Genomic DNA, 16,129 nt, shown 5'->3' on the forward strand with positions numbered 1-16,129 from the left:
ACTCTCATTTTTCTTTCTTGCAAAAAGTCTTCCATCCAATTTAGTACTTTACCTTGTATTCCTCCTTCAGATTCTAGTTTCTTAAGCAACTTCTTATGTGGTACTTTGTCAAAAGCTTTTTTTAGGTCTAGAAATGCACAATCAGCCCATCCATCTCTTTCTTGTATTATATCTATTAGCCTTGAATAGAAACATATTAAATTGGTGACGCATGATCGTCCTTGTCTGAATCCAAATTGCCTTGGATTTAGTACGTTGTTTTTTTCCAAGTATTTTACCCATCTACTTTTGATCATTCTTTCACAAATTTTTGCTATTGTACTTGTTAGAGAGACTGGTCTATAGTTTGTAGGTTCTTCTTTATTTCCTCCTTTATATATAGGTACTATATTTGCTTTTTTCCAATCTTCTGGAACTTTTCCTTCTTTCAAGGAACTGCTTATTATGCTATGTATTTTGTCTGCCAGTTCATTCCTGCATTCTTTCAGAATCCAGTTTGCTATTTCATCTGGTCCATGCGATTTTCTGACATCAAGATTACTCAAGTGTATCAATATTTCATTCTTTGATACTTCTATTTCTTCTATAGGGGGGACTTTCTCTTTCCATTCAATCTCTTCAGGTTGTATGTTCTCCCTTGTAAACACTGATTTAAAATGTTTGTTCATAATTTCCGCCATTTCCATTTCCTCAGTGTATTCAACTCCCTCTTGTCTTAATTTCTCCAAGTCCTGTTTGTTTTTCAGTTTATTGTTTACAAATCTGTAGAATAGTTTTGGTTGATCTTTACATTTTTCTATGACGTCTTTTTCATATTTTCTCTTTTCCTCTCTGCACGTTTGTACATATTCATTTCTATAACCGGTATATATTTTCCATTTTTCAGGTCTTCTGTCTTTTTTCCATCTGGTCCAGGCTTTGTCTCTTTTGTCTTTTAACTCCCTACAACTTTTGTTGTACCAGCATTTTACATATTCTTTTTCTTGTTTTTGTCTTGGGACATACTTTTCCACTCCTTTTTTGTAAATTTTTGTCAAAATATTCCATTTCTCTTCCACTGATGTTTCTTCTTTGTATATTTCTTCCCAGTTTTCTTGTTGAAAGAATTCTCTTATTTTATCAAAGTTTGTTTTTTCATACATCAATCTTCCTTTTCTATATTGTTCATTTCTTTTCCTATATTTTTCTTCATTAAGTTCCAGTTCAATCAATATGTGGTCACTTTTACTTATTGGTGTTTTATATTCAATCTTGTCCACTATTCTAGGTTCAGATGTAATTATTAAGTCTAGTCTCGATGGTTCTTCTTCATTTCTATACCTGGTGTTCTCCTGTATCCATTGTGTCATTGTGTGGTCAATAATCATCTCAAGTAGAGCGTTTCCCCATGAGTCGTCTCCACCCTTTACTGTCATTTCTTCCCAGCAGATTTCTTTGCAATTAAAGTCGCCCAACTATTCTTCCTCCATCTTCCATTATTTTATCTAATGTTATCTTTGTGTCCTCTAACATACTTTTATGTTCACTCTCCTCCCATGAGGCTGTTTTTGGAGGCACATAATTTATCACAAATTTTCTGCTCTTCTTATCCCTGTCTTCCACTTCTATCATAATCATCTCTACTGTATTCTTTCCATATATGACACCTTTCACGTTTATATCCTTCTTAGTCAGGAACATAACTCCACCCCCTTGCTTTTTCTCTCTGTTTTTAATCCAATAATTATATGCATCATGTCCTACACTGTTGGGTGGTAGTGGGCCTTTTAATTTTGTTTCTACAATTCCCATTATGTCCGGTTCTTTTTCTTTCAAATAATCATTCAGCTCATTCAATCCTGTTATTAATCCATCTATATTTGTGTAAGACACTCTTAGTTTTCTGTCACTTCCATTGTGTTCTCTGTTTCCCTTTTGTTTTTCTCTTGTATGTCGAACTGCCTTAGTTTCATATTCACTACTCTCCAATAGAATCTCTCTTTCTCTGACTCCGTTCTGTTCTCGTTTTTTTGTCTTAGCTTCAAGTCTTTTCTGCTTTTCTTCCTCTCTTTCCTCTTTATTCATTTCCCTTTTTATCCATACCTTTTTATATTGTTCACTTGTTGCTAGTTTCCCTGTTTTGGATAAGATATTCTCTGCCGTCGTTTGTGACCTGAATTTAATCTTAATTGGTCTGGTCTTATCTTTACTATACTTTCCAAGCCTGAATTTTTCCTCAATTTCCTTCATAATTTCTGGTTCATCTTCCTGAACTAATTTTAGTAAACTGCTTACTTTTTCATTTTCCTCATTGGTTCTTGAGGTTCTATCTGGGTTATGTTTCTCTTCCATTCCTAATATAATTATACATTTCTTTTTGTCAGCTAAGTCTCTTACTATATTCTCCTTCTGTCTCATCACTTTAATAACTGAGTCTTCAGTTTGTTCTCTCATTTGCTGTTTAATTATATCAGTAAATGCAACTTTACTGTTTTCTTTTATCGACTTCCATCCCTCTCTGTTTTCTTTACTATTCCTCTTCAATTCCTCATTCTCCACCTTTACTTCTTTTAACTGTCTTTTCAGGTTTTCTATTTCATCAGTTAAGTTTTTGTTCGCATTCTCTAGTTCTTCCAATTTTTCAACCCTTCGTATAATATTGTTAACATGACCGAACCTACGCTCCAAGTCCTCGATCGTCTTATCGACCTTCTCTTCTAGTCTTGTCAGTCGGGGGGGGGGGGGGGGGGGGTGTCCCCGACCCCACCCTCTTTAAATCCCTGGAAAATATTCTCATCACTTTCTACTGTATTGCTCTTATCTATACTTCTAATCTTTACATTTTTATTAGACATTTCATCGTCGTCGGGGAGCCTTTTGTTTACCTTTCGCCTGTCTGTCTGGGCCAAGTCTACTCCTTCCTCATTTCCTTCCATTTCCCTCAGTAATCCCTCCCCTTCTCCTCTTTCCCTACTTTCCTACTACCTCACGAGCAATTCCCCCCCACCCCCACCCTGTAAATACAATAGGCACTTCTCTTTGCGTTGGGATCCACAATACTTCAATTTTCTTCAGAACGTCTTCTAAGCCGTCCGTTCGTTGAAGTGTGTGTGTGTATTTACCTAGTCGTATTTACCTAGTTGTATTTTACGGGAAGGGGAGCTATGCTCGTGGGGTCCCGTCTTCATATCTCATTTTATCTAAACTATTTTTAAATTCATGTATTGTTTTTGCACACACCACTTTCTCATCTAACTTGTTCCAACTGTTTATAACTCTGTGAGGAAAGCTGTTCTTTTTCAAATCTCTTCTATAGCTGTCTTTTTTTTATTTTCTTTCCGTGTCCTCTTGTATTTCTGTTATCCCATTTTATCAGATTCTCTCTATCAGTAATTTCTATGCCTTTCATGATTCTGTAAATAGTTATCAAATCTCCTCTCTCTCTTCTTTGCTCTAGTGTCTGTAGTTCAAGTTTTTCTAGTCTCTCTTTATATGATAGTTTTGGGAGCGTTGGTGCCAGTTTTGTAATTGCTCTTTGTATTCTTTCAAGTTTTTTTTATACATTTTTTTGTACTTGGTGACCATATCGTTGCTGCATATTCCAATCTTGATCTTATCAGGGTGATTAGGATTTTCTTCACCATTTCTTCATCCAGGTATGTAAATGCAACTTTGATTGTCCTTTATGAAATTATAAGTTTCTCCAAAAATCTTATTTATATGTTTCTCAGGTGACATATTATTCATAACAATGACTCCCAGGTCCTTCTCATTTGCTACTTTTTTTATTCCTTCTTCTCCCAAATTATATACTCCTGTTATTCTGTTTTTGCTTTTTCCAAATTCCATTATACTACACTTTTTTGTATTGAACTCCATCTCCCACTTCCTACTCCATTCCTGTACTATATTAAGATCTCTCTGTAGTGATTCACAATCTTCTTCAGTTTTCACTCTTTTCAGTAGTTTTGCATCATCTGCAAAGAAGCTCATATAGCTTTCTATTCCTTCATCCATATCATTAATATATATATAGCAAACATTATTGGGGCCAGTACTGTTCCCTGCGGAACACCGCTTATTACTTCATTCCATTTTGAGTGCTGGTTTCTTATCACTACTCTCATTTTTCTTTCTTGCAAAAAGTCTTCCATCCAATTTAGTAGTTTGCCCTGTATTCCTCCTTCAGTTTCTAATTTCTTAAGCAACTTCTTATGTGGTACTTTGTCAAAAGCTTTCTTTAGGTCTAGAAATGCACAGTCCGCCCATCCATCTCTTTCTTGTATTATATCTATTAGCCTTGAATAGAAACATATTAAATTGGTGACGCATGATCGTCCTTGTCTGAATCCAAATTGCCTTGGATTTAACACTTTGTTTTTTTCTAAATATTTTACCCATCTACTTTTGATAATTCTTTCACAAATTTTTGCTATTGTATTTGTTAGAGAGACTGGTCTATAGTTTGTAGGTTCTTCTTTATTTCCTCCTTTATATATAGGTACTATATTTGCTTTTTTCCAATCTTCTGGAACTTTTCCTTCTTTCAAGGAACTGTTTAGTATGCTATGTATTTTGTCTGCCAGTTCATTCCTGCATTCTTTCAGAATCCAGTTTGCTATATCATCTGTTCCATGCGATTTTCTGACATCAAGATTACTCAAGTGTGTCAAGATTTCATTCTTTGTTATTTCTATTTCTTCCATAGGGGGGACTTTCTCTTTCCATTCAATCTCTTCAGGTTGTATGTTCTCCCTTGTAAACACTGATTTAAAATGTTTGTTCATAATTTCCGCCATTTCCATTTCCTCAGTGTATTCAACTCCCTCTTGTCTTAATTTCTCCAAGTCTTGTTTGTTTTTCAGTTTATTGTTTACAAATCTGTAGAATAGTTTTGGTTGATCTTTACACTTTTCTATGACATCTTTTTCATATTTTCTCTTTTCCTCTCTGCACGTTTGTACATATTCATTTCTATAACCGGTATATATTTTCCATTTTTCAGGTCTTCTGTCTTTTTTCCATCTGGTCCAGGCTTTGTCTCTTTTGTCTTTTAACTCCCTACAACTTTTGTTGTACCAGCATTTTACATATTCTTTTTCTTGTTTTTGTCTTGGGACATACTTTTCCACTCCTTTTTTGTAAATTTTTGTCAAAATATTCCATTTCTCTTCCACTGATGTTTCTTCTTTGTATATTTCTTCCCAGTTTTCTTGTTGAAAGAATTCTCTTATTTTATCAAAGTTTGTTTTTTCATACATCATTCTTCCTTTTCTATATTGCTCATTTCTTTTCCTATATTTTTCTTCATTAAGTTCCAGTTCAATCAATATGTGGTCACTTTTACTTATTGGTGTTTTATATTCAATCTTGTCCACTATTCTAGGTTCAGATGTAATTATTAAGTCTAGTCTCGATGGTTCTTCTTCATTTCTATACCTAGTGTTCTCCTGTATCCATTGTGTCATTGTATGGTCAGTAATCATCTCAAGTAGAGCGTTTCTCCATGAGCCGTCTCCATCCTTTACTGTCATTTCTTCCCAGCCGATTTCTTTGCAATTAAAGTCGCCCAACTATTCTTCCTCCATCTTCCATTATTTTATTTAATGTTATCTTTGTGTCCTCTAACATATTTTTATGTTCACTCTCCTCCCATGAGGCTGTTTTTGGAGGCACATAATTTATCACAAATTTTCTGCTCTTCTTATCTCTGTCTTCCACTTCTATCATAATCATCTCTACTGTATTCTTTCCATATATGACACCTTTCACGTTTATATCCTTCTTAGTCAGGAACATAACTCCACCCCCTTGCTTTTTCTCTCTGTTTTTAATCCAATAATTGTATGCATCATGTCCTACACTGTTGGGTGGTAGTGGGCCTTTTAATTTTGTTTCTACAATTCCCATTATGTCCGGTTCTTTTTCTTTCAAATAATCATTCAGCTCATTCAATCCTGTTATTAATCCATCTATATTTGTGTAAGACACTCTTAGTTTTCTGTCACTTCCATTGTGTTCTCTGTTTCCCTTTTGTTTTTCTCTTGTATGTCGAACTGCCTTAGTTTCATATTCACTACTCTCCAATAGAATCTCTCTTTCTCTGACTCCGTTCTGTTCTCGTTTTTTGTCTTAGCTTCAAGTCTTTTCTGCTTTTCTTCCTCTCTTTCCTCTTTATTCATTTCCCTTTTTATCCATACCTTTTTATATTGTTCACTTGTTGCTAGTTTCCCTGTTTTGGATAAGATATTCTCTGCCGTCGTTTGTGACCTGAATTTAATCTTAATTGGTCTGGTCTTATCTTTACTATACTTTCCAAGCCTGAATTTTTCCTCAATTTCCTTCATAATTTCTGGTTCATCTTCCTGAACTAATTTTAGTAAACTGCTTACTTTTTCATTTTCCTCATTGGTTCTTGAAGTTCTATCTGGGTTATGTTTCTCTTCCATTCCTAATATAATTATACATTTCTTTTTGTCAGCTAAGTCTCTTACTATATTCTCCTTCTGTCTCATCACTTTAATAACTGAGTCTTCAGTTTGTTCTCTCATTTGCTGTTTAATTATATCAGTAAATGCAACTTTACTGTTTTCTTTTATCGACTTCCATCCCTCTCTGTTTTCTTTACTATTCCTCTTCAATTCCTCATTCTCCACCTTTACTTCTTTTAACTGTCTTTTCAGGTTTTCTATTTCATCAGTTAAGTTTTTGTTCGCATTCTCTAGTTCTTCCAATTTTTCAACCCTTCGTATAATATTGTTAACATGACCGAACCTACGCTCCAAGTCCTCGATCATCTTATCGACCTTCTCTTCTAGTCTTGTCAGTCGGGGGTGGGGGGGGGGTTTGTGTGCCCCCCCCCCACCCTCTTTAAATCCCTGGAAAATATTCTCATCGCTTTCTACTGTATTGCTCTTATCTATACTTCTAATCTTTACATTTTTGTTAGACATTTCATCGTCGTCGGGAGGCCGTTTGTTTACCTTTCGCCTGTCTGTCTGGGCCAAGTCTACTCCTTCCTCATTTCCTTCCATTTCCCTCAGTAATCCCTCCCCTTCTCCTCTTTCCCTACTTTCCTACTACCTCACGAGCAATCCCCCCCCACCCTGTAAATACAATAGGCACTTCTCTTTGCGTTGGGATCCACAATACATCAATTTTCATCAGAACGTCTTCTAAGCCGTCCGTTCGTTGAAGTGTGTGTGTGTGTGTGTGTGTGTGTGTGTGTGTGTGTGTATTCACTTGGTCTTTGGATCACGTGTTGGACTCGTGATCGACAGCTATTTCCCTCCTGGAAGAGAGCTCAGAGCTCGTAGGTCCAATCTATGGGTAATGCTATGACCTTGCACACACACACACACCCAACTCCCCGCCCACGAGAGTCAGAGTAACGACCCGAGGCACAGCGATACCGAAATAATTTCGGCCCTGGGCAGGATTCGAACTGGCTACTGGGAGCACTTCTACTCCCCAGTTCAGCGCTCTACCAACTGTGTGTGTGTATTTACCTAGTTGTATTTACCTAGTTGTATTTTACGGGAAGGGGAGCTATGCTCGTGGGGTCCCGTCTTCATATCTCATTTTATCTAAACTATTTTTAAATTCATGTATTGTTTTTGCACACACCACTTTCTCATCTAACTTGTTCCAACTGTCTATTGCTCTGTGAGGAAAGCTGTTCTTTTTAAAATCTCTTCTATAGCTGTCTTTTTTTATTTTCTTTCCGTGTCCTCTTGTATTTCTGTCATCCCATTTTATCAGATTCTCTCTATCAGTAATTTCTATGCCTTTCATGATTCTGTAAATAGCTATCAAATCTCCTCTCTCTCTTCTTTGCTCTAGTGTCTGTAGTTTAAGTTTTTGTAGTCTCTCTTCATATGATAGTTTTGAGAGTGTTGGTGCCAGTTTTGTAATTGCTCTTTGTATTCTTTCAAGTTTTTTTATACATTTTTTTGTACTTGGTGACCATATCGTTGCTGCATATTCCAATCTTGGTCTTATCAGGGTGATTAGGATTTTCCTCACCATTTCTTCATCCAGGTATGTAAATGCCACTTTGATTGTTCTTATTAAATTATAAGTTTCTCCAAAAATCTTATTTATATGTTTCTCAGGTGACATATTATTCATAACAATGACTCCCAGGTCCTTCTCATTTTCTACTTTTTTTATTCCTTCTTTTCCCAAATTATATGATCCTGTTATTCTGTTTTTGCTTTTTCCAAATTCCATTATACTACACTTTTTTGTATTGAACTCCATCTCCCACTTCCTACTCCATTCTTGTACTTTATTTAGATCTCTCTGTAGTGATTCACAATCTTCTTCAGTTTTCACTCTTTTCAGTAATTTTGCATCATCTGCAAAGAAGCTCATATAGCTTTCAATTCCTTCATCCATATCATTAATATATATAGCAAACATTATTGGGGCCAGAACTGTTCCCTGCGGGACACCGCTTATTACTTCATTCCATTTTGAGTGCTGATCTCTTATCACTACTCTCATTTTTCTTTCTTGCAAAAAGTCTTCCATCCAATTTAGCAATTTACCTTGTATTCCTCCTTCATATTCTAATTTCTTAAGCAACTTCTTATGTGGTACTTTGTCAAAAGCTTTTTTTAGGTCTAGAAATGCACAATCAGCCCATCCATCTCTTTCTTGTATTATATCTATTAGCCTTGAATAGAAACATATTAAATTGGTGACGCATGATCGTCCTTGTCTGAATCCAAATTGCCTTGGATTTAGTACGTTGTTTTTTTCCAAGTATTTTACCCATCTACTTTTGATAATTCTTTCACATATTTTTGCTATTGTACTTGTTAGAGAGACTGGTCTATAGTTGGTAGGTTCTTCTTTATTTCCTCCTTTATATATAGGTACTATATTTGCTTTTTTCCAATCTTCTGGAACTTTTCCTTCTTTTAAGGAACTGCTTATTATGCTATGTATTTTGTCTGCCAGTTCATTCCTGCATTCTTTCAGAATCCAGTTTGCTATTTCATCTGGCCCATGCGATTTTCTGACATCAAAATTACCCAAGTGTGTCAATATTTCATTCTTTGTTACTTCTATTTCTTCCATTTGGGGGACTTTTTCCTTCCACTCAATCTCTTCAGGTTGTATATTTTCCCTTGTAAACACTGATTTAAAATGTTTGTTCATAATTTCTGCCATTTCCATTTCCTCAGTGTATTCAACTCCTCCTTGTCTTAATTTCTCTAAGTCTTGTTTGTTTTTCAGTTTATTGTTTACAAATCTGTAGAATAGTTTTGGTTGATCTTTACACTTTTCTATAACATCTTTTTCATATTTTCTTTTTTCCTCTCTGCACTTTTGTACATATTCATTTCTATAACCAGTATATATTTTCCATTTTTCAGGTCTTCTGTCTTTTTTCCATCTGGTCCAGGCTTTGTCTCTTTTGTCCTTTAACTCCCTACAACTTTTGTTGTACCAGCATTTTACATATTCTTTTTCTTGTTTTTGTCTTGGGACATACTTTTCCACTCCTTTTTTGTAAATTTTTGTCAAAATATTCCATTTCTCTTCCACTGTTGTTTCTTCTTTGTATATTTCTTCCCAGTTTTCTTGTTGGAAGAATTCTCTTATTCTATCAAAGTTTGTTTTTTCATACATCATTCTTCCTTTTCTATATTGTTCATTTCTTTTCATATATTTTTCTTCATTAAGTTCCAGTTCAATCAATATGTGGTCACTTTTACCTATTGGTGTTTTATATTCAATCTTGTCCACTATTCTAGGTTCAGATGTAATTATTAAGTCTAGCCTCGATGGTTCTTCTTCATTTCTATACCTAGTGTTCTCTTGTATCCATTGTGTCATTGAATGGTCAGTAATCATCTCAAGTAGAGCATTTCCCCATGAGTCATCACCACTCTTTACTGTCATTTCTTCCCAGCAGATTTCTTTGCAATTAAAGTCGCCCATCATAACTATTCTTCCTCCGTCTTCCATTATTTTAGTTAATGCTATCTTTGTGTCCTCTAACATACTTTTATGTTCACTCTCCTCCCATGAGGCTGTTTTCGGAGGCACATAATTGATCACAAATTTTCTGCTCTTCTTATCTCGGTCTTCCACTTCTATCATGATCATCTCTACTGTATTCTTTCCATATATGACACCTTTCACGTTTATATCCTTCTTAGTCAGGAACATAACTCCACCCCCTTGTTTTTTCTCTCTGTTTCTAATCCAATAATTGTATGTATCATGTCCTACACTGTTGGGTGGTAGTGGGCCTTTTAATTTTGTTTCTACAATTCCCATTATGTCCGGTTCTTTTTCTTTCAAATAATCATTCAGTTCATTCAATCCTGTTATCAATCCATCTATATTTGTGTAAGACACTCTTAGTTTTCTGCCACTTCCATTGTATTCTCTGTTTCCCTTATGTTTTTCTTTAGTATGTCGAACTGCTTTATTTTCATGTTCACTACTCTCCAATAGAATCTCTCTTTCTCTGACTCCGTTCTTTCCTCGTTTTTTGCCTTAGCTTCAATTCTTTTCTGCTTTTCTGCCTCTCTTTCCTCCTTATTCATTTCTCTTTTTATCCATACCTTTTTATATTGATCATTTGTTGCTAGTTTCCCTGTCTTGGATAGAATTTTCTCTGCTGTTGTTTGTGACCTGAATTTAATCTTAATTGGTCTGGTCTTATCTGTACTATATTTTCCGAGTCTGAATTTTTCCTCAATTTCCTTTATAATTTCTGGTTCATCTTCCTGGACTAATTTTAATAAACTGCTTACTCTTTCATTTTCCTCCTTGATTCTTGCAGTTCTATCTGGGTTATGTTTCTCTTCCATTCCTAATATAATTATACATTTCTTTTTGTCAGCTAATTCTCTTACTATATTCTCCTTCTGTCTCATCACTTTAATAACTGAGTCTTCATTATGTTCTTTCAATTGCTGTTTGACTATGTCAGTGAATGAAACCTTATTCCCTTCTTGAGTTATTCTCCAATTTTTAGCTTCTGTAGCTAGTTTCTCTCTGTTTTCATTACTATTCTTCTTCAATTTCTCATTCTCCTCCTTTACATTTCCTAACTGTCTTTTTAGGTCCTCTATTTCTTCAGTTAAGTTTCTGTTAGCCTTCTCTAGTTGTTCCAACCTTTCAATTCTTTGAAAAATGGAGTCTACGTTACCTAACTTACGCTCCAAGTCCTCGATCACCTTATCAACTCTCTCCTCTAGTCTTATCAGTCGGGGGGGGGGGGTTGTGTCCCCCCCACCCTCTTTAAATCCCTGGAACATATTCTCGTCACTTTCTTCTGTATTGCTCCTCTCTATACTTCTAATCTTTACATTTTTATTAGACATTTGATCCTCGCTAAGTCTTTTGTTTACCTTCCGCTTGTCTGGCTGGTCAAAGTCTACTCCCTCCTCATTTCCTTCCATTTCCCTCAGTAATCCCTCCCCTTTTCCTCTTTCCCTACGTTCCCACTACTCCACGAGCAATTTCCCCCCCACCCTGCAAAAACACTAGGCACTTCTCTTTGCGTTGGGATCCACAGACTTCACTTTTCTTCAGAACGTCTTCTAAGCCGTCCATTCGTTGAAGTGTGTGTGTGTGTGTGTGTGTGTGTATGTGTGTAGGCTATTATAAACATTACAGATTGATGAAGTGTCAGGGACAGGCGTAGGGAGTTTCCTTCTATTTCTGCTGACATTTTTTTTTTTTTTCCTGTAAATGGTTTAGTGACAGTTTTAAGATTCATTATATACATCGGTGAGTATTTTTGTAATGGTCTTTCAGACAATCCTGCTTAAAGAATAGAGAAAGGACACCAGTCGATCACATTTTTATATCGCTTTTCGCTATCACGAAAATATTTCATCCACTAAATTGTTGCTGAAAAAAATTAACTAAAAATTCGTTGCAATGGCAACACTGCCTGTAACATGATGATAAATTGAGGCATTCTATTTATCTTATTACCGAAACGCTATATGATAATAAAATTTACTTACAGGAAATTTGAATTTATATGCTATAAGAAGAGTAGATAAAGAACCGTGAGACATGATAGGCGGTATGCAGCCTATTCAACTATTTCCAGGGAATGCAATATTAGTTAACTTTGAAATTTAAGCTTAAGAAGAGAACACAAATACCTTTGAAGAAACTCTTATGAGGGTAGTTTCATTAAAATCTACACACTACATAATATATTTCCACTATATTTACAGGGATAACAATTCGATTCTAGCGCTGTCCTTCGTTCCTCTGTTAAGGCTGAAAATCACTCGGGAAGTTTCCGGGATGGAGAATTAAGTTTTATTTGGCAGTACAAGGATGTAATATGGATAAAATTGAAAACAACAAACCTCAAATAATTGTAAGTAGATGTACAAGAATCGATACATGCTATACTAATCAAGTAAGTAATATAAATATTAGTGCTTGCACCATTTCCGTTCAATATGGCGGACTTCGACTTCCTGTTTACTTTATACTGGGAGTGGGAGTATTTGGATAGATGAAACTATCTATGGCAAGGAAAGACACGGAGAAATTGTGTTGATTGTTTCCTGTTCGGATTTTATAAATGTTAAACTCACCTAAAGTCTTTTACATTTTTGCCTGAATATCCTTGCTTTAATGTATATTGTGTCAACAATGAATAATGTAGTGAAAATAAAATATTCGACATGGTAAAAGTTGGGTATACCAAAAATTGAAACATCAATAGGTCCACCATTAGTTACCTTTGAAGTGTTTGTATGTTGACAAATTAATGTGTACCTAGTGTGCAAGTACTGGATGATGAACGAAACTAAGCAATTGTAGAAGTATTCCTTTATTTTTATAAGACGAGATTAAATGAACACTTGCATTGCACGTCTTAATATTCTTTTAAAATATTGCTTTCTCAAAATTCTGTTTGATAACTACCATATGTAATTGGTATTCCTTGGAGAGTCACATCAAGGAAGATTTATTCTATTTTATGGATATGATTACAAAGAGATTAAAGAATGAAGGACTGGAAGAGATCACAAGGCTTATACTAGTGACTATGCTATTCCGTGATCATTACTTATTAAGTTATTTACTACCTATTATGATTATCTCCACCCATAAAATTATCAAATCTTTTGAAATAGCCATTAGTTTCAGTGTTCACTACATTGTTACTAAGTCCCATTGGTAAGACAGTTTTTGCCTCTTTTCTTCTTGAATATAAATTTGTCCAATTGAATTCCATTACTACTAGTCCTGCCCTGCTGTCTTAATATGATGACCTTGCATGCATTACCCTTGTCAAAGCCCTTGACCCATGGACATATAGGATTGCTGTTGTAACAAACAAAGGCAGCTGCCAACTGAAATATACCCCAAGGTGGTCCAAATATCAGTTTAAGACTTTAAAGTTCAACAAAAGTAAGGTGCCACTTTATAAATGGAGGAGTATTCCTTATTTGATAGAATCTTTAAAAAAAAATCTGTATGCAGAAAGTGCCCTGCATGATGATGTGGTATGTAGGGCAGATACCAGAGAAGGCAAAGTATGTAGTGAAATGGTGGTGATTATCACCAAGTACAGAGGTCCTACTCATGTACTCGAATGGAGAGAGAAAACTGGAGCCCCACAAAAGTTATCAGTACATACATACATATACCAAGGCTTTTTTCCCCTTCCAAGGGAGGTAGCCAAAAAGGGAAAGGCATAAAAACACTCCCACCCATTTCATCCCTAAATACACTCCACACCCCTCCCACCCTTCCTCTCATCTGAGCACCTCCTGGATGACGGGTCATCCCTGCACCCTGCCCACCGTAAATTTACAGATGTCACAAACAAGTTGTTTGATGCATTGACAATGCTGAAAACAGCAGTGGAGAATATGGTAGCCCCTCTTCAAGATATCTTGATCACTAGCAACTTCAGTTTTCCAACCATCAAATGGCCACAGAGAAATAGAAGGATGACATAAAGACCAAAGCAAAGTCTTTATGAGTATTTCTGAACACCTTGTCATCTCACTACAAATTACAAAGCTGTGCAAGTGGTCACTATAGGCAACTATGGTGTGTAATTGTTGACCATACCTGCTTGGACAGTGGGAGGACCCAGGTGGTGCCAGCTTTTCAGTGACCCTCCCTGTCCAACAAGCCAAGTAGAAGAAATAATGTTCTTGATTTATTTTTCACAAACAAGCATGAAGTGATAGATAATTAAGACATCTAAAAAATGATTCTGACCACAACCTAATGTCATCCACCATGAACAAAACCAGAAAAAGAACGAGTTAATTTGTTCAGAAAATAAAAGGTTTGTGAACACTGTTTCAACAGCAAAGCCACTGACTGAAAAAGCAAGAAATAAAGTGGGAACTTGATCTAAATCAACAAAGTTGAAACTGTAAACTGCAATAAATCAACTCTGTACTCATGGGAGAGAAAAATTCATATGAAGATGGGTACTTCAAAAGAAGCAAATAGTTCTACCAGTCAGTATAAGAAACAGGTAATAACAGCATGCTGATTATGAAGTACATACAGAATCTGTGAGTCCCCTATCAACCTATAGAAAAGAGGTACTTTAAATATGCCAAGGTGTACACTGTGACAAGTTTCCCATTTGTACCCATCACAACCTCAGTAGGACTACTAAAGAACAACTTGGTAAAGATGCAAAGCATCTTCACCACCAGTACCAAAAGGTTTTCAGTACATCTAATTCGCCTAAATCTGTTGAAGGATTCTTGAGATTTCTACACACCAGGAGGAAAACCCAAAGACCTTCCTTCATAATATAGAGAACTCTGAACAAGACACTAGAGAAGGGGTAGGGGATGGGGGGGGGGGGGCAAGGGAATACATGTGAATGATATTTTGATGCAGGCCCACAGCAGGACAACCAACAGCAGTCCAGAGTTTTCCCCTAGAGCAGTGGTCAGCAACCTGTAGCTCTTTCAGTCCATTTGTGTGGCTCTAGAAGTTTTTTTTACAAAATAATTATTCTATCAAAACAAAGATGTCATGTTCTGTAAATTTGTAAAACATTTCTGGCAAAATTGTGTGTGTATATGTATATATATTGTGTGTGTGTGTGTATTCAACTTTGAAAAGATCTGTAGCCATTAATTATTATTTGTAGAATGTCTTTCCTAATCTGAACTTATTTTTTTTATATTGTGGCTCCGATAGCACAAACTTTTTATTAAACTTTGAAGAAAAATGGCTCTTGTAGCTGTGAGAGTTACCAGCCACTGCCCTAGAAAGATCTGTGGGAAGTTCTGATTAGTGATGTGAGCCACTGTAGGTCTCTGGGTATTCCATTTAGTGAAACTCAAAGGCAAAAATTATTATTACACCTTATTTTCTGTGCATCATCATCTTCCTTAATTATCATCACTGATTAAGGGAATGTCGCATTGCTTTATAGAGTAGGTGATTTTATTTTTTATTTATTTATTATTATTATTTTTTTTTTTCAAGTATGTGTTTAATGAATATAGGTATAAATACCCCTTACATTAGTATGTAATTCCTCAGGGTATTGTGTTCCTCCCATGTATATAAATAGGGCATAGTGAATATTTAATGAAGATATAGTGAGCTCTAGTGAAGCTCTAATTACTTAATGGAAAATCCTTCCACATCACTCAGCTTGGTATGAAATAAAAGCTTAGAGTCTGGGGAACAAATATTTTTTAATACATTTTTTCAATCTAATACCCCTGATTTTTTTTTTATTAATTTGTTTCTCTGAATAATTCAAAAATGCTGCAAAATTCAGTTTTCATTAAAAAAAAATTTATTCAAATTTATTTGTTTCTGTAGAAAATAAAGAGCATGATGTTTTCTTTCAATTGAAAGAAAAATTACAAAAATCCATAAAGAACAACCGAAGATATTACAACAAAGAACAAAAACATAAACTTTATAGGATGGGGGGATTTAAATTTTTGCAACCATTTGTTTGATGGTTGCAGTGTATAGCAAATCTCCAATTTCCTCTTTACTGGTGAGGTGAGGGTGAGTGGTGTGGCATGGGTGGAGGAGTTGTAAAGTGGGCAGGGCTAGTAAATGCTTGCAGAGTGCTGGGTGCAACTCTGCTGCTTTTCTCCTCTTTCTTTTTTCCTTCTTGTTTTTATTTCAGGCATTCATG

The 16,129-nt window shown here is 35.5% G+C and overlaps 1 protein-coding gene across 3 annotated transcripts in view; it reads left to right on the forward strand.

Annotated features, from left to right (window-relative positions):
- The first annotated feature begins 12,209 nt into the window (after positions 1–12,209).
- The window catches only part of Atac3 (Ada2a-containing complex component 3), a 40,780-nt gene continuing 36,860 nt past the window's right edge, over positions 12,210–16,129 (forward strand). For 2 of the 3 annotated variants that reach the window (XM_076208232.1, XM_076208231.1), the window contains exon 1: positions 12,245–12,391. In XM_076208232.1, coding sequence (XP_076064347.1) covers positions 12,314–12,391 — 78 coding nt within the window. In that variant the 5' untranslated portion in view covers positions 12,245–12,313. Of the gene's footprint in view, positions 12,392–16,129 lie in introns of all 3 variants that reach the window. The other variant, XM_076208233.1, reaches the window with a different exon arrangement.

This window comes from Oratosquilla oratoria, chromosome 24 (genome assembly GCF_046742065.1).
Source record: "Oratosquilla oratoria isolate Oo_2021 chromosome 24, ASM4674206v1, whole genome shotgun sequence".
NCBI lineage: Eukaryota > Metazoa > Arthropoda > Malacostraca > Stomatopoda > Squillidae > Oratosquilla > Oratosquilla oratoria.